This window comes from Apus apus, chromosome 9 (genome assembly GCF_020740795.1).
Source record: "Apus apus isolate bApuApu2 chromosome 9, bApuApu2.pri.cur, whole genome shotgun sequence".
Lineage (NCBI taxonomy): Eukaryota > Metazoa > Chordata > Aves > Apodiformes > Apodidae > Apus > Apus apus.
In genome coordinates this window covers 10,817,064-10,835,298 of record NC_067290.1, presented here as the reverse complement: position 1 = coordinate 10,835,298, position 18,235 = coordinate 10,817,064, and the positions used below count along the sequence as shown (strand labels likewise).

The 18,235-nt window shown below is 37.7% G+C and overlaps 1 protein-coding gene across 6 annotated transcripts in view; it reads right to left on the bottom strand.

Moving 5' to 3' along the window:
- Positions 1–1,067: 1,067 nt before the first annotated feature.
- The window catches only part of TASOR (transcription activation suppressor), a 30,151-nt gene continuing 12,983 nt past the window's right edge, over positions 1,068–18,235 (bottom strand). For 2 of the 6 annotated variants that reach the window (XM_051627167.1, XM_051627172.1), the window contains 17 exons: positions 17,506–17,633; positions 16,804–16,835; positions 16,003–16,108; positions 15,475–15,581; positions 15,259–15,362; positions 14,943–15,015; positions 14,731–14,805; positions 12,374–13,090; positions 10,164–10,615; positions 8,930–9,074; positions 5,751–6,691; positions 4,885–5,007; positions 4,195–4,354; positions 3,467–3,575; positions 3,115–3,293; positions 2,871–3,029; positions 1,068–2,218 (listed from right to left, as the gene is read on the bottom strand). In XM_051627167.1, coding sequence (XP_051483127.1) covers positions 1,656–2,218; positions 2,871–3,029; positions 3,115–3,293; positions 3,467–3,575; positions 4,195–4,354; positions 4,885–5,007; positions 5,751–6,691; positions 8,930–9,074; positions 10,164–10,615; positions 12,374–13,090; positions 14,731–14,805; positions 14,943–15,015; positions 15,259–15,362; positions 15,475–15,581; positions 16,003–16,108; positions 16,804–16,835; positions 17,506–17,633 — 4,173 coding nt within the window. In that variant the 3' untranslated portion in view covers positions 1,068–1,655. Of the gene's footprint in view, positions 2,498–2,870; positions 3,049–3,114; positions 3,294–3,466; positions 3,576–4,194; positions 4,355–4,884; positions 5,008–5,750; positions 6,692–8,929; positions 9,075–10,163; positions 10,616–12,373; positions 13,091–14,730; positions 14,806–14,942; positions 15,016–15,258; positions 15,363–15,474; positions 15,582–16,002; positions 16,109–16,803; positions 16,836–17,505; positions 17,634–18,235 lie in introns of those variants that run through there. The other 4 variants (XM_051627168.1, XM_051627169.1, XM_051627170.1 and 1 more) reach the window with 4 other exon arrangements.

Below are 18,235 nucleotides of genomic sequence, written 5' to 3'. Positions count from 1 at the left end.
CTGTGGGATCACATCTAGTCAACACCACAGAACCTCCAAACTGGGATTCCTCCCAGTGGCAGCTCTTCTTAGGCAGAACCTGGATCTGAAGGTATCCCACAGCAGTAGCCACGGGAAGCAGGGTGCTGCCTTCCTCCTGGTGTGCGCCGCCTCCTGCAGGGGAGAGTCTGCACTCCATGGTGCAGGTGGTAGAACAGAGCTTCACAAAATCCCTTAGGAATTACTGACACAAGGGAGTTCTTTTTTTGAAAAAACATGTATTTGTGATGTAACAACTGATACTTGTCTAGTACCTTTAAAACAATTAAATCAAACAACTGTTTATAGGAGGAAAGACATTAAACTCAGACAAGTGTATGAGGTTGGTTTGTTTTTTAAAAAAACCTTTTTTTTAACTAATATTTGTCCCAACTAATTTTGTCAGATTAGTCACGTAGTTTCATACACGGTCATCTAAGTACTAAAGTGGTAAACGGCACATCCTACATAAAAAGACAAAATGGCAAACAGGAAAAAATGTATGACTTCAGACATGCTGAAGACAAGAGCAGTAAACCTGTGATCAAGTTCTAGTAGATGCAAAACCAGCAGTGCAAAACCAAGGGCAGTCTTGAGCAGCTGCAGCTGTTTGCTGTCAGCTGCTGCCTTCCAGAAGCCCGAGCCAATGTACAAAATGATCCAATTAAGAGAGAAGCACTGGGGAAAAGTAAGGTTATAAAGCAGCAGATGTGAAATTTAAAAGGGTGAGATTAAGAAAGACAATGCTCATTAAACAAAACAAAAAAAAAACAAACCAAAACTAAGCACCAGTAATCATTATGCTAAAGTGGGAGAGGACTGAGGTTTTTCTAATGCAAATTGTACTACATCACAGTTACTAAAACCAGGTTTGTCCTTCTCTCATTACAGTAATAACAGTGGCAAGATAAAAGTTTTAAGATCACTCTGACGCTATAAAAAACACAGAGTATCAAAATTAGACACAATTAATTGCTATTCATGAAATAGAACCTGAATCTGTTTTCTCACGTGCTTTGAGAACAATATAAAAACCACAGACAATGCAATGTGTTTGCAAGTCCCTTGTGCATTGAGAGTTTATTTTTGTAATGGAACTGCACCATTGGTTACTCTAATTGAGGTATTTAGCCAAAATCCAGTATATTGTCACGAAAATAACTAGACTGCCTTAGACCTAGGTAAAAACATTTGTACAAAAGTTGTGTCAAACGTCAAATAAATACATAATTTTTATATTATGTAAAGAAAAGTGATTTGGATACTCTTACATTTAAAAAAAACAACAACCAAAACAACCAACCTTGCCCTTTCACATATTTTAGGCAAACATTCAGTTTTACATTAATAAAACAGACCTCAAACTGAAGCCCAGGTACAGGTCAAATACAAATGTAGAAACTTAAAAGTGCCAACAAACAAGATAATTCAAGTACAGTAAATGTTAAAAAATATATATATTTATTTCAATTTTCAGATGCTTTCAACAGATACAAGCCATTAGGATTTAAATAAGACAAGAAAACATTTGAGATAAAGGACAAGAAACATTTTGTTCCAGAATAAAATAGAAATTGTTAAACCACATTTTAGAAACAGAAAAGTCCACAGCAACTTATAAAAGGAGACTTAGGAGTTTATTTCTGCTTTGAATATGGTCTTGAAGAATCACAATTTATATCCCAAGCACCGGGCGTCGATGACTTTTCTGTATCCATGCTCTGACTGTAAGCAGATACAAAATAATTGCCCCCTTCTTGGTTTTGACTTGCAGAAGAAATTGAGTATGTGGTTTGCAGAAAAGTCTGATGAGTGAGTACATTAAAGTGACTGAACTGATGGGACATGTTTAATTGTCTACTATAAACCTGGAAGTTACTGAAAGGAGCTTGTTCAAGTGAACTGTGTTTTTCTCCTTCAGAAGCACATGTTGTAGAAACTGGAGTAACTGGCTGTATCTCCTCCAAGTCAGTTTTAGAAGTCTTTTCCATCGAGCCAATTTGTGCTTCAGGAGATAACTCTGTAACTGATAAGCAGCTTTCTTTTGCATCTGCTCCATGTGAGCCCTTGGCCCCTGTCTGCAAAGCTTCCAAACGAGTATCATACTTAAAGGCATCATTGCAGATTTCTATTTGTGCTGTTTCATCCCCTGAATCCAGAGACATGTCCTCCTCATCCTGATCATCGTTTTCTACAAGAACTACATTAAAAAAGAGAGAAAGTCCTATTCTATTGAAATACAAAATTGATGTTAGAAAAGCTATACACTACTCACAGAATGTTATGCTTCAGGTCTGCAAGTCCAATATCACTTAAGTCTTGGTCTTCTGCCACTCTTGTTCACTTACTCAACACACACACTTAACCCTGTGTGAGGGTCCAGTTATTCCGATGCTAAAAGCTTCTGCGCATTGTGTTCATGTTTAGTGTTGGGAAATCCCAACTCCCAGCTCCAAAGGGGTTAATGTCAAAACAGCATCTAAAGTTACACAGTAGGTGAGTATTTGATCAGACAATTAAAGGAGTACAATTACTGACATCTCAGTCCTTTCCTTATGGTTTCTAGAAGCTATCATTAAATGGATCCTTTCCCTGAACACAGATGGTTACACCACTTGGACATATGTCTAACTAATAACACATTAGCCTACAATTCTGTATTTCAGATCTCCTTTGGTGCTCCATCCCAGCTGCTTTTCCCCATCATATAAAACAGAAAAAGAGTAGCTTGAGAGTTGGGTTTTCCTTGCCATCTGTAGTGCTCATTTACAAGAGTAAAGGCACACTGTTTCAAGGACCTCCACCCCACATATCTAATCAGCTAAAGAAAGCAGAACTGTGTTTAACATTACCTGATTGTCTTCTGTGAGCATCAGAGGGAGGGAGGCTGTTTTCCTCAGTAGCTGTGTGGTGATATCCAACGAGACTTTGAAAATTCTGCATAAAGTCATCAACAGTAGCAACCACTATTCCATTATCAGCATAATTAGAAAGTGTTTTGACATTCTTTTCTAAATACATAAAAGGAGACTGTGTATTAATATTAAGCACCTGTTACCAAAAGAGGGAGAGAAGTATTTGTAAGTTTTCTTTTACCTGTTAAGAAGACAACATGTCTCTGCTGTATGTTTTGAGCCTGGAGCCTGATAAGACAGTCTAATTCTGGAGCATTTCGAGTCTGAGAATCACAATTATGGTAAGACAGAATCTCAACCAAATGCTTCTTTTGGTAAGTATTCAGATGGGTCAGCAGACTCAGGGCATTAGCATTCATTCTGTAATGGGGGGGAAAGCACACTATGAGGAAGATACTTGATTTAGGGTCAGTCTGTATGTTTAAATTAAGTCGAAGGACAAACATATCAGAAAATTCTACTTCACTGGGTTTTGGAGAGCATAATTAAAACTGAAGCATTTTAACAAGTGCTATTTAAAACACATTACTTACCTTCCCAGCTCTTTAAGCTTTTTTAGTATTTTGCAGTGGACTTTCCACTGCCATTTCCCATCTGGGGTATTGAGATCCTCCAGAAACCTTAAGAACTGTTTTAGTTTATCTGTTTTGAAGATAAGGAATAGAGGTTAAATTCTGTGGTATGTAAACTGAAAATACAGCTTCAGTATACAGAGGAAGCTTTCAGTTTTCATCACAGCTATGAACATGTGCCTCATACTTTGGGTTTTCTTCCCATGAGTCAACAACAGCATTCCAAAACTGAGCTGCTTTTTTATAGGTCAGATGCCAAACAGTGGCACATGCTTACATAAAAGCTGAATTCAGCCATATGTGACCTCCTTTACTAAAATATCTCATTAAAAACTGGTAACTTCATTAACTATTCAATTGGAAATAAAGGAAAAGTGAAAGAATGTACTTTTTCAGTGTTTTCTTTTCCTAGCATATTTGTGGATTGAGTATTAAGGCATATACATAACTACACAATCTAACATAACTGAGAAAGACAAGATACCCATGTTAACGTGTTCCCCAGAAACGTGTTCTCTAAAAAGTCCACTGAGATAATAAGAGAATGAATTAGCTGAAGGTCTTCAAAAAAGCTTCACGAATATTAGAAGACTTGATTCTTCACTGCCATGATTATGGCACCTCTCGTACATACTAACATTTCAGGCCTTTTTTGTCTGTCTTTTAAAACTTCAGAAAATATCACTTACCTGTAGTGATGGTTTCTGGATTAAGCACAGATTCGTCTGACACAACAAAACCACCAGACACAAACAATTCATTGTATGTGTGATTTTTCACGTCATCCAAACTGTCAACACCCGCAAAGCTGACACAAGAAAGCCTCTTCAAAATTACTAAGCCAGGTATCTGTGTAAAAATGTTACCAATCAGACAGGTACACCAAAGATCATCCAACAACAAAACCTACAGAATTTCCCTACTTAATAAGAAATGAAGTGTAACCACTTAAAATCACATTTTCAATTAATTACTATTTTTTTCTCTGGCCTGGAGAGGTGCTCTCTCAAAAACATTACAGGAATGACACAGTGGAAGTTGAGCACATAGAATAATTTTACTTTCTGTCCAGCACAAGTTCATAAACCACAGCTGTCAGGAACATCTCAGGTAACTCGAGAGCTGCCTTTGCCTGCCCTTGGAGCACCTCAGAACTACTCCAGCCTCCATGTAACTTCACTCCATGTATGGAGAGGGGAAAGAAGTTACAGGGATATGATGTATCCAGACTAGGTATTTACCACAACCATTTTTGTTTCTTCAAACAACAGCTAAACATAGGACACAATTTAAATGCTATGTTGCTGTGAGAAAATGAGCTCTTCTCAAAATGTTTTAACAGTGGCTTTCTATAGCACACATTTACTCAGGTGACATACCTTATGGATGAGGTTGGCGATGTCTTCATTTTGAATAATTATCAACAGTTTATCTAAAGCAGCTCTTCTTCTAAGGAACTGTTCTGGATGGCACTCTGTATTGCCTAACTTTGTAAGATATTCCTAATGCCACAGAAAGAGAGGATGGTGAAGGAAGAGTGAGTAGATAGTTTGGCCAAAACAATCCCCACACCGTGACCACATCATGTAATGTTACCACTCATATGAACCTCGGAGGGACTGGTTTCCTTCTCTTTCCCATCCATGAATCGGAAGGGTGTCAGCACAGAAACAGGCTGTTTCAGCAAGTCAGTCGTTCTTACAGAATCACACAAAAGTAGCCAACTGACAAATCTATCAAAACTGCAGGAGTTTTCAAGTAAAGCCAGAAGTTCTTACGATTTCACTTTCAAATTTCATCTTACACATTTAAACACAGAAGAACAGTCATCTCCAAAAGTTACCTGTGTTATTAACTGAAGGGGAAGAGAAAAAAACCCCAACACCACCCGTGTCAGCTTTTCATACATTCTAAAATGGTAAACTATCACGTTTGACCTTGTTATCTTTTTTCCATGAGGCCACCCCCTAGCAGTATCTTCAGAAGGACCCAAACTACAACCTGTACTGCTTTCCAAGTATAAGAAAAAGACTTAGGTAAAAGCTAAATATAAACGAGACTACCACAGAAGCTCAAACAAGGAATGGGACAGGACAGCTTACTTTCTCAATTCACTTTCACAATTCCATCTTTTCTGAAACAAATTCTAGACTACCTTATGTTTGCAAGTCCAGTTTCATACATTCTGATTTGAAAGGCACTCTGTTCTATTTTAGCACTAAAGAGAGGATGAAATGGAACATACCTTGATTTCTTTGCCGAGAACACTTTCCTCTTCTTCATGAATATAAAATTTCACAGTGTTTTTCCGCACATCTTTAATAATTTTGACCAAACTGTTAAATACTTCAGGTTTTAACTGGCTTATAAAAGCAGAAAGGGCTGGCTGGGTTGAAACGTGTATGTTCTCTGGGGATTTCTGTGTCTTTTCTGGTGGCTCCATCAGATCCCCACTGTAAGAGGTCCGATCAGAAGTCAACTCATCCGCCGTTTTAGCATTCGCATGATCAATTTCCTCCGTCACTAGGGTTACACTTGACAAATGCTGCTCTTTAGAATCTGGATCTTCTGCCATGTTATTACACAGTGGCTCTGATGACAAGGCTGTGTCAGTGTCCCTGCAGGCAGGCACCATGTCGGGTGAAGGATTTGGTGCAGTGTCACTGGCCACTTCTGCTGGTTCAGGACTAGCAGAAATTGGTGGAGTATGCCTAATGCTCGAGGACAAAATAACACTATTCAGCTTTTCACTCAGTGTCTCTATATATTCTTGGACAGAAATCTCTGATGCTTGTAAACATATGTATTCAGAAAGTCTCATTATCCTCTCTCGGGCAGAGAAGACCGGTGTGGACATGCCACTAACATAAGCAATATTCTTTTGCTGCAAAATTTCCTGAATCTTTCTTGCAAAGAGATTATATTCTTCTAATAGTGTAGTCTCTATTATTGCACTAATGGAATGCTTAGTTGCAAAAGGTTGATCTGCTAGCCCACACTGATCTTCAAGATTCTCCACTTGTCTTGTACAAAGTCCATCTTCTGCTGTCCCCTTTTGTGTGTCTGAAAATGGAGAGTATGGAAACTGATAATCAGAACTTCTCTGTCTATTTATTACCCGGGGGTCATTAGGAAAGGCATCCTTTGGCGGTAAATACACCAGTGGTTCTTCTGGTGATTTCAGACCTATGTAGGAAGAGTTAATCATCATCATCATCTCATGTTTAAAATGACTGATACACCCAAACCTACTAAAACCAGTTAGTAAACAACATTCCTGTTGCGCCTCCCCCCACCAGCCAACTTAACTGAAGAGTTACTGTCTGCTGAGGTACAGAAGCACAGAAAATTTAATAGTTCCTAAGACAGTAGAACAGTAAAGTTAAAGTCTGCTCAAAAAGCAGAATGCCAGTAATTCTCTCAGAGACAACATCTGATTCAGTGTAACAGGAACTGCCTTAATTACAAAAAAAAAAAAAAAAAATCAGAAATCAAGCAAGGTGACAAATTATTGAAATATTTTCATTTGCTACTAGGTTATAATCCTCAGAAGGCCTATTTTAGCCACACACTGCCTTGCAGGGTTAGGCTGCAAACTACAGATGGCACATCTGATCTCACAACTGAGAACAGAAGTCTTCTTGCTTAAAAAGGCAGAATGTAAGTCTCATGGCAATTATTGATATATACTAACATGTGCTTCACCATCTACATTCAGAACAAGTTTGGTTTGAATCCAAATTTAACACTTTGTTGCAATTAAAGGTACATACACAGGCATTTCAGATACATACAGGTATTTCAGGATAAATCTCTTCCATAAATACTTCAAAGGAGATTTTCTCTGTTGGTTTTATTTGAGGGTGTCCTGGTTTGAGCCAGGATGAAGCCACTTCTCCTTTTACTGATTTTTGTTTTCCTTCAGTAAGCTTTCTTTTAACTAGCAGTAAGTGTTCCAGCTTGGACTGATAACAAACGCTATAATGTTTATACTATTGCTGGGACTCCAAGGTCACATCTTTGCTCTGCCAGCTCAGAGACTACTGGGAGATCTATGACCACCCCGATATGGGAGGCTGAATTAGACAGACAGCAAAATTGGCCAGAGATATTCCATATATCTACATAAGCTCAGAGGAAGGTCAGAGATCACAGAAGACAACTTCCTTCCTTCTTCTTCTTCCCTTCTCTTCCGTCCATGGCCGGCGTCCAGGGAGGACTCCGTCCACCCATCACCGTCGACCACCCGGCTCAAGCTCTCCTGACCCTCATCACTGTGCTCTCGCTGGCAGCTCTGGGACTTTTCAGGATTGTTCACAGTTCAGGAGATGCTGTGGGAGTTGCTGGGGGTGGGGGAGGCAATAGGGGTTTGCACACTACCTAAACATATTTGTATATAATTGTATATATTTTATTTTATCATTTGTGCTTTATTAAAGCTGTGTAGTTTAGTTTTCAATCCAGAGTCTCTCTCCTTCTCTACCTGGGTGGGACGGGGAGGGCATCAAGAGCATTGTTGTCAATCCCGAGTCAAACCTTGACAGTGGGTTTTTTAGGTTTAAGTGTTACAGAATCATGGAATTGTCAGAGTGGAAGGGACCTCTAGAAATCATCTGATCCAACTCAAAATTTATCGAAGAATCCTCTTTCTGGAGTCACTGTAGAAGGACTTCTCTTAAGCAGTGAAGAATTTGACTCTTAGTCTGCAAGGATAACTACTTCAGCAGCTCTTGAACAGCTGTTCTTTCTACAGTTGTTGTCAGGCAGTTGTTTTTGGTTTCTTTGACCTATCCAGTTACAAGGTACTACCAAAAAAGAGTTATGTCTGAAATCAAAAATCATACTTTAATAGTTTAAGTGTTTGGATAAATTTTGAAATCAGAAATTTAAACACCACCTGAGAAAGCCTAGAATCCTAGCCAAGATGAATGTCATCAAAAGGCATCACCTTAAAGATTGTCTACACATGCATTAACCTTCTCTTAGAAGAGAAGGAAGAAACAGCAAGAACAAGCACTTGTGCTTCATGTCTAAAGCCAAAGAAAAGTCTCAATTTCAAACCAAGACTACTTTCTATAAGAACACTTTGATTCCTAGTTGCAATTTTCCACCTGTCCAATCTTTCAGTAGAACCTAGCAAGTTCAAACACTGAATTCAAAACAGTTATGTACCTCACCAGAAAAAACCTCAAGCATTCCCATTTCTAAGTCATGTTACTATGTACCCGAAGCAAAATTCTCCACCAGTATCTGCTTTCATGCGGCAGTTTCTGTATTAATCAAATATCAGAAACAACTACATAGGCTATATACATGCTTGTGTATCAACATGTCACCCAAGAATGGGCTCTATGAAAGATACCAACCTTTAGAACATGTTTTCATTCACTATTTGTAGCAAGATAAGAGTTAAACCCATCTTACCTGTAATTGGAATAAGTTTCCAGCGCAGTCCAACTTCTCCTATATTATTTGAGGTGGAATGCTGCCTGCGATAGGCCTGCTTTACAGGTGTGCTACCACAGGGACTGCAGCCTTCAAAACTGGTTACACTTCCAGTGCTTGCTTTCTAAAAAACAGTAAAAATTCTCAGCTCCAGGTTGTTGGTTTTTTTGCAGCAGCCATTAAGTTTTTACATTCTAAACAGCTGACAGTAAGAACACACCTGAGTTCAGAATCATACAGGTAATTTTGCCATCAATCAAGTCAAACTTGGAAATGTTTACATGAGGTACTTAAGATTTCTCATCTACCTGTTTGATAATTTCTGAGACAGATGTCTTAGCTTATAATCTATCATTAAGTTAATAAGGCAATTCTGAGCACATGCCTTAGAGTACAGAAGCTGGGTGAGCCAGGAAAAGATGCAAAAAGCTTTTTTCAGGCTGTTGTCTTGATAGCTGACTAAAGCCATGAGATGTTGGCATTACTGAGGAACTGCCTGCAACTAGCCTTAAACCCTTGGACAATCCAATTACATCTGACATTCCAGATGGTCACAAGCAAAACAGCACCGAGATTACAGGTAGGACAAACTCTTTCCTGCTCCATGACTCAGAAACTGGGCTTTGTGTTGAAGTATCAATAACAGAACAACCACTCTGAGTAGTAATGTGATGGAGCAAACACCTGGGGCACTCTGAACCATAAGCACAAAAGGTGCTTCAAAGGGTATTCTGCCAGTTACATGCTGCCATGGAAAGTATGCATGGAACATGTATCCACCACTGCACCAAGAAGCCTAAGCATGCATGTAAGTGCTCAGAATTTTTCAATTCTGCTCTTGACAAAACCAAATGAAGCCAATTCCCCAACCATCTTTAATATCCATAGAGGATTTAAGACCTTTCAATATGCACATTTCTTAATGCTTTCTCACTCAGACACTGCTAAAGCAACAGAAACAAGCTTATAATATTTTCCACCATACAAGACTGAAAAATGAGGACTGCAGGGTCATTTGTCCACACAAGTGATGGGCATTTTCCTGCCTTAAAAAACGCCTGCTACTGTTAAGTAGGAGAGAGTATAAATACACTTGGAAGAGGCTGGACCAAGACCAATTCCCAAATCTGAAGCACTAACTACAATTAGAGTAAAAGGATGCTTAATGATTTAAAGAATTAGCAGCATCTACCTAGATGGCAGTTTCACTTACTTTTACACTGAGTGTGTGTTCAAGGCCTACATCGTTAGCTGAAAGTCGCAGATCAATGTCAACAGGGCAGGGTAAACACTCTGTGTCAGCTTCCAGCATCACTGGGCTCTGTGGGTCCTTAAAGTTAACATTTTCAGCCTGAGCAGCATTAGGAAGCTCATGATCATCTTTGTCCTGTACTGGAATGGTTTCATATTCATATTTTTGTCTTATATCCTCTTCAATGTCATCAGTGTTTAATCCTAAAGCATTTAATCCTTGATTTACAGACTGTGCCAATGATGAATCCAAGCGTCCCCCACTGGCCAGCATTTCAAAAAGCAGCTTAACGAGGCCATGTGTGTCAGTCAGAGCAGGGTCAGGCACATCTTGATGCCTCAAGTCAGTATCATGTCCGCCAAAACCGGTATTTATTGAGAAAACTGAGTTGGACGAATCCGATGTTCTGACACCTTAGAGTGGGGAAAAAGACTCCATTACTAATATTAAATGAAAGCAAAACAATACACACATTTCCCCAAACACCTGCCACATACCCACAGTTACACTCCTCAGCATCAATTCATACAGTACATACACATTTGTTATTTTAAAAAAATATGAACAGGTAGATGTTGATAAAAGGGCAGTTTTTAAAGCTAACAGTCTTCCCCAAGTAATTAATTTTTTTAGGTCCCTCAGTATCACACTGTTTTATATCTTAATAGAAGTGACCTGCTATGATCTATGTATTTTACATAATCCTTGTAAAATTCTCCATCACTTGCTAAGAGAAATGGATTAGTTTGAGCAAAATATTTACTTCTCTCCATTCCATCACTGTTGCTTCAGAAGCTGATGAGTATCTTAATGCTTAACCTCTTAAGTTATTTTAAAATAGGTGTAATTCTAAAACTTTACCATGCCTATTTATACTAAACTAACTTCCAAGCAGTGTTATTACTCTTCAACTCATCTGCTTGGATGGGTAAATAAATACCATAGGTATTCATTCTTCTTGGGAAGAGACAGGACAAGGAACTAATTTAAGAAACTGATGAACTTGGTAAGTCATTTATCTGATTTGGAAATACAGAATTCCTTAAGTGCTGTTTGACTAATAAAAATCTAAACATCTTTAGATACTTAAGCTCACAATATTTCAGGGTAAGACTTCTTTCAAGAAAAACAAATTACTTCTAGAGTTATATAAAAGCATGGAGTCCAAATCTCAAATAGATGTTTCTGCCTTGGTACCCCTGAAGGAGTTAGTCAAAATTTCATTCTAAACAGAAACTGTTCTTATTATGGCCAGGCAGAAATGCATTCATATATTTTATATTGATCATCAGTATAAAAAGACTCTGAAGGTTCACAGATTTCCAAGCAGAAATCCGAAGATCTATCATGTAGCCAACCCTCTGTCTCCTCCATCCACACATACCAGTATCTGTTGTCCCTCTCAAAAGGGAAACTTACTCTAAAATCAGTCACTTCATCTTCCAAAGTGATTCACATACACATGACAACAGTGATTGACACAAATACCCCCTTCCTTTTTTGTGCTACCTTCTTCCCAATTTTCCTCCTCTGGAGGTGGCCTGTACCATTGCTTTAAGAAAAGGGTTAGGGAATCAGAAATCAAAGGGGGGTTTTATTGGCAGATCTTAAATAAGCATCAGATAACATCTCGGATAATTACCCAGTTCAATCTTAATAATACTGGGTTGTTCCTCTGTCCCACCACACACATTACCGGCTACTTCAAAACTTAACTATGCTTATACTTAGAAATTTCATTCTCCACTTCAATCTAAATTTACTAGCATTATATAGGGTATTGGAACCATAAAAAAAACTACAGCAGTGCCCAAAATTAAACTGTGCAGAAGACATGACTATATTAAGGCTGCTTAGTACTCTATATTAGAAATTCTGTCTTCAGACAGTCCCACAGCTAAGCAGGCTCTCTGGAACTCTGCCTTCTCTCTGTAGAGGTAGAATCAAAGCAGCTTCTGTGACAGCTGCTCTTACTTTGTCTCCTAGAAAGAGGAAACCTACAAAAAAGTAAACTCCATCTCTATCAATAGATCTGAGACCAATGTTTAAATGAACAACTGTGCATTAAAAGAACCAGGGTGCAAAAATATTCCATCTATAAAGATTACATGTTAAGTACGTTTTGAATTACAATGTTTAAAGAGAAACTCAAAATATAAAGACTTTCTTACCTTCATACTGACAAACATTCTCTGAAGATTCACTCATTTTTGAGTATTTCCGCAAACTTTCAGACTGTTTTTCCAGCTTCCTTTTCAGACCAGTTTTATTCCGAATGTCTCCAGAATCAGAATCTCCACCTACATTTTTTTTCCTACACTGGATTAAATTAATAAGTTCTTTGAGTCTAGCTGTATCATAGTCTCCAGAATGATGCAGTTTTCGCTTGGCAACAGTGGCTTCATATTTTGCACGGATTCTTTTCCCACTTTTTGTGTTGGCAAAATCACAGTCATCTTCTGTGGCTTCACAATCTGAGATGGGACTGAACTGTTGAGGTTTCCGATTTGCCTCCATCAGTTCCTTAGCTCTAGAAACAGGTAGTTCATATGCCTCACAACCAAAAATATAGTTTTGCAAGGAGCTGTCAACATGAGTTTTATTTTTTGGAGCAGGATAAAGAAATTTTTTCTCATCCAACCGTGGCTCATACTGATACAATACAAATTCTCTATATTTTCCAGAGCCATTACAGCTTCTTTTCAAGTACTCATTTATGTACTTCTCCACAACAACATTGAAATCTGCAGTAGCGTCTTTACGACACTGGATTAAAGCAAAATGTAGAGACTGAATAAACTTTGTGAATTCTGGAATGATTTCCCGATTTTCGTGCAACACCATGGTGGTTGAATTTTTCTGTGTTCCAAATGGAACATTTTTTTGTGCTGCCATAGGAGAAAAGGGAATTCACAATTAAAACCATAAAGCTATAAATAAATGACAACTAGTTAGCAATATTCTGTACTATACGTATTTGGTGAAACAGAGTTTGGAACGACTCTGGAGAAATAACCCAAAAGCCAGGAAGGGATTGTTGTGGGTTTTTTTAAAAGTAACCACCTTTAAAACCTACTTAAAAGTCAACTTGCTCATAGACATGATGAACGGCTCATTCTGTTAGTTCTGTGATAAACTGTATCTAGATATACAGATATTTTCCAATTTACATCACTTTACTGACCCTTCTAGAAGAAGGCCACTTCAAAGGCTCATTAAGGCTTACTAAGCGTAAGTAGCAGCCTAACAGCTCCCTGCAAGAAACAGGGCAAGCATAACTCCTTCCTGTGCAATATGGGACTTTCAGTGTGCTGCTTCTAAGCTCATTGGACCTTTATAAAATGATTCAGCTTAGTAACCCATCAGAAACCCACAGTTTTTTCCATTCCTTTGCAAAACAATACAACTCACTAAACTGAAGTGATGCAGCAGGAATATGTGCCAAGAGCAGGATTTCCCTGTCCTAGAAAGCTGCCAGATCTTTTTACTACCTCCTTGAAACAGCAGCTCAAGGAAGCTCTAAGTTATATCCTTCTTTTATTTATTTATTCACACTCTTCCCCCCTTCCCAATCATAGACTGAAACTTTTCTCCATTCAGCCATTTAAGCACTTCTGAAGACTCAATCTAGTAATTAACCTGGTGTTTGACAGAAAACAGAGCTTACAAGTCTTTAAAATGCCACAGCAGCAAGAACTGGACTACTTTTAAGGAACTGGCATGCACACACTTTGTGTCTTCTTATATAGTATCTCCTCTTACCCAATCTACAGCTGAACTTTCACAGTTGTTCCCTAAATACGAAAAATGTAAGCAGTTTATTAAAATAAGAAACACAGAGATAACAATCTAGGAAGCTGCCGAGACTTAGCACAAGAACTTGGTAAAAGTGAAATGCCTAGAAAGAGGCATTTCATCTGTTTTGACAAGATCGCTTCTAACTCGCATCAGGCCCAAAGGACTTGCATTCTGCTGCTAGCACTACATACCACAAATTTCAACTGTAAAAGACTAACTTAAATGTTTCACCCCAAAGCATTGAAGTTATACTAAAGCCAAGTCCTTTCAATCACCCTTTATTACCTGGTTATATCAGTATTTTCTCATTTACTCAGTTTTTGGTGCATATCCCCACGCAAAAAAAAATTAAATAATTAATTGCAGGTACATAAAAGACTTTCAGATGTTTTGCCCTTAATGTTTTGATGGTTAAAGAAAACCCTCAAAACCTCTGAAGTGCAACATTATTACTAATGCATAAGTCTATTGGAATACCGATGCTCCATTTTTTATAGAACACGGAATCAAGAAATGTGAATTAAGTTTTACTTTCTAAACTGCAAACAACCAAACCTAAAGTACGTAGGTAATGACTTTGTGACTGAACTCTTTCTGAACACCATAATCACAACCAATGCAAACTGTTACTCCTAGTTCACTGTGACAGGCTGTAACAAGTCTTCAACAAGAATTTAAACGACATTTAAATAAGCACATACACAACACTCTCAACAGCAAACAAACTTACTTGAGCTCATTATATCTCTAGGTTCTGGAAACAGAAACAATGCATTTAGCATGCGAGGCCGTCCAGTTTGATGGTCTAGAACACAAAAACGTAAGATCAGTTGAGAAGGAAAAGACCACTATCCTTCAGAAGCATTCAAAAACCTACACCCTAAACAAACAAAAAACTCCACCAAAATGAACTCAAATGCAAAAGCACCAGAGCACACATACCATAAGGGGTCATCATTTGCCAAGGAGAAAGAAGAAAAAGAAATCCTCTGTCCAGAAGTGGTTTCACAAGAACCTGTTTTCAAACAAAAAAAAAAAAAAGTGTACCATTTCAAGCAATCACAGACATTTGCTCACTATGAATACTCCTAATGTCTGTAAGCTAAATTCCATCATGGGAAGTGCCCTGATGCAATACTTGAGAACATGGCAGCTAAGGAATTTCAGCAAGATCAGGGATCTTGTAGAAAGTACACCTCAATTACTAGCTAGTAAAATTATTTTTAAAACCAGGAATAGTCAAATCTCTTGCACTCACGAGTTTCTCCTTTTCTAGTTTTTGAAGTAAACTCTCCAAGTGACTACCAGAACGGGTTTTCTCCACAACTTCATAAAGGCTGCAGTACATGCCTTTCTTCAACACTGACACAATACAAAGGGTAGAAAGAGAAGATAAGAAAAACAGAAACAAAACTGTAATTCAGAAAACTTTTTAAAATTCTGAATTTATAAAAATTAAGCTAGAACTATTTACCTTCTTTTTCTTCTCCTACGTAAGTTTCTTTAAAGAACAATGCTGGTGAAATTTTTTTCTTCAATTGATCAATGCTCACAACTTTTTCAATCTCAAGCTTCTCAGGACTGGAGACAAAGGATTGGAGGAGAGAGGGAGAGAAATAATATAAAGATCTCTTTTCCCCCCACAGTCTACCCTCATGGATCAAATAAAAACCATCAAATACATGCCCTTAAAAAACAGTTCAAACAGTTTCTTGGACTATCTCATGAGGCAGTGGTGTTCATTCCTGCAAAGGAGTGTGTGCCACTTAAAAGGAATAAACCAAAAAACAAATAAACAAAAAAGTGATGCTGACAAAGTTGTATGAACTAAAAGACAACCTAGACAGGCATGACTCAAGAGTCTAGTCTGACAAATTTAAAGTGTCCAGTCATTGTGCATTTTAGATTTTCATCTTAATATATTAAAAATTCACCAGCCTCCACTAGAAGCAGTGTTAACATAAAAGTATTTTAAACTTATTATTTAAATGGTAATACTCACAGCTTGCACGGAAGGAAAGGACATGCTGCTGATTTCAAGGAAACATGGCACAAAAGTTTGCCGTTATTCCAGAGCTGCCCCCTCCACAAGGTACAACTCAATTTATCTAAATTGAGAAAGAAAGACTAAGTGAAACTACTTGTTGGGCAGGACTGAAAGAAAATGGCAGTAAAGAGGCTGCCAAATCTCCAAAAGTAGCTTAGGGAACATTCCATGCTAATACCAAACCAGACATTAATGTGTTAAATAGTAAGTTAAAACGTTACAGGGTGTCTATAATCCTATTTTGGTTTGACCTGCTCTGAGCAGAGTAGAGAAGGTTGGTATGTTACCTGTACCTGTCTATATAAGCATGACTTTTATACCAGCATCTATGGAATGCTATCATCTTTCCTCACCTTAGTGGTCAATCACTTTCATACATATTAGTATTTTGCTGGAATGAGATTCAAAAGAATAGCAGGACAAAGGATGATATCACTTGGGAGTGTCTCTGAACAGAAGATTCAGGAACAGAAGTTCTCACTATGCTACAAGTAGAAAAGGAGGGGGTAAAAACTTCTTAATTTTTTTCAGTTCTAGTTTGTTCTGATAAAAGAAGATACACGTGAAGGTGTCTGATCATCCAGTATCAGGACAAGATGCTTGCAATCAGCACAGTACAAGATAAAACTCAGGTATACAGTCTGCATAACTAAGCAATCATTCTGGTCAGAGACAAATAAAACTACATAGGGAAAAAAACCTCCAAAATGTTCCATGTCTGTATCATAAAAAGCAATAAACTTCAATTCATCTTACCTGTACTTCTGTCTGTGTTGAAGCTGTTTGATCTAACAAAAAGAAAAAAAGAATTACTAGGTTGAGACAAAGTTCTGGCTCTAAATCGTACCTTATGGATACATTATCAATCTAACAAAACAGCAACTCTGATAATTCGCTTTCTAACCTCAAACTATCACTGCTGCAGCAACTTGTGCTATTTTAGATATATTGACAATTTTTTTTAGCACTACATAGTACAGTTTTCACCTCTGGATGCCTTCCTATCAGCTTCAGGATCATATTTTATCTGTAAATCAACTACCCATTTACATATTCTCTTCCCAAGCAATGACACCACCAGTGAAGAGTCCAGTGACAAACTATACAGAATATTATTCTAGAATACCAAGCAAGATAGTGCACTAGGTATTTTTATGTCTGTAAATTTCCTCAGTTAAGCAAAAAAAAAAAAACCACACTTCATACATGGATTCCATTTTGGCAGAAGGTGAGTCAGTGAAAAGAGCAGCAGAACTTGCTTCCTACAGGTGTCAGCCTGCTGCACAAAACCAAGTTTGTCACCTTTTGCTTTGCGTGAGAAGTTATTTATTACACTAAGTTGCTGTGACATGACCATTAATTTCAGCACGGTTCATCTACACCAATTCTAAGCTACTGCCAAGAGCTATGAATTCTTCATACTGCATGAAGTCTTTTTGAAACTCAGTCCTAGCTTACCTTGATGGGGGCAAGAATTTTGGCACTCGCACCATTTCATCTTTGTAAGTAAACGAAACCACAGCATAAGGACAAACATGTCTTGGTCTTCGCCTTATCTCATCAAAGCCATACTCATAAAAATAGTACTAGAAAAAGAAGTTAATACAATATTAAACTAGACATCTGGTAAACTGTGTTTTGCAAATGTATTAACAATCAATGCCCTTTATTCTCTGAAAGCTGTACCCTATTTCACAGGAATAACCTACAAAATATACCTCATTTAATTATTTAAATATACAATAAGGGAGTTTGTTTGAAAACCATTATGCCAAACATTAACTGATAGTTAAAAAAAGTTCTAAGTTACCATAATAAATCATATTTACATTCCTTTTACCAACTGTCTATTTCTTCAAAAGCTCACACGTTAAATAAGGAAGCTCTTAAAAGCTGCTCTCTTGTGTACTTTACGGAACAATCAATTACGGCAATTTTTTCACCTTCTCCTCTCCCCTTTATCAAATACTGACAGGATGGACATTACTTCAGGGGCTAATCAAGAATGCAAAAATAATTTTGCAATGCTTATTTGAAAATATGTTTATTGATGAGGTAAGGGACAATTAACAAAACAAAAAAAATTCCACCATGGAATGTAAATATTGGTATGAATTTTGGAGTCCGTCCTTAGTTCAGTCACAAAATCCTAATGTTTAAGAAAATTGTTAATTAAGGCAAGTTCATA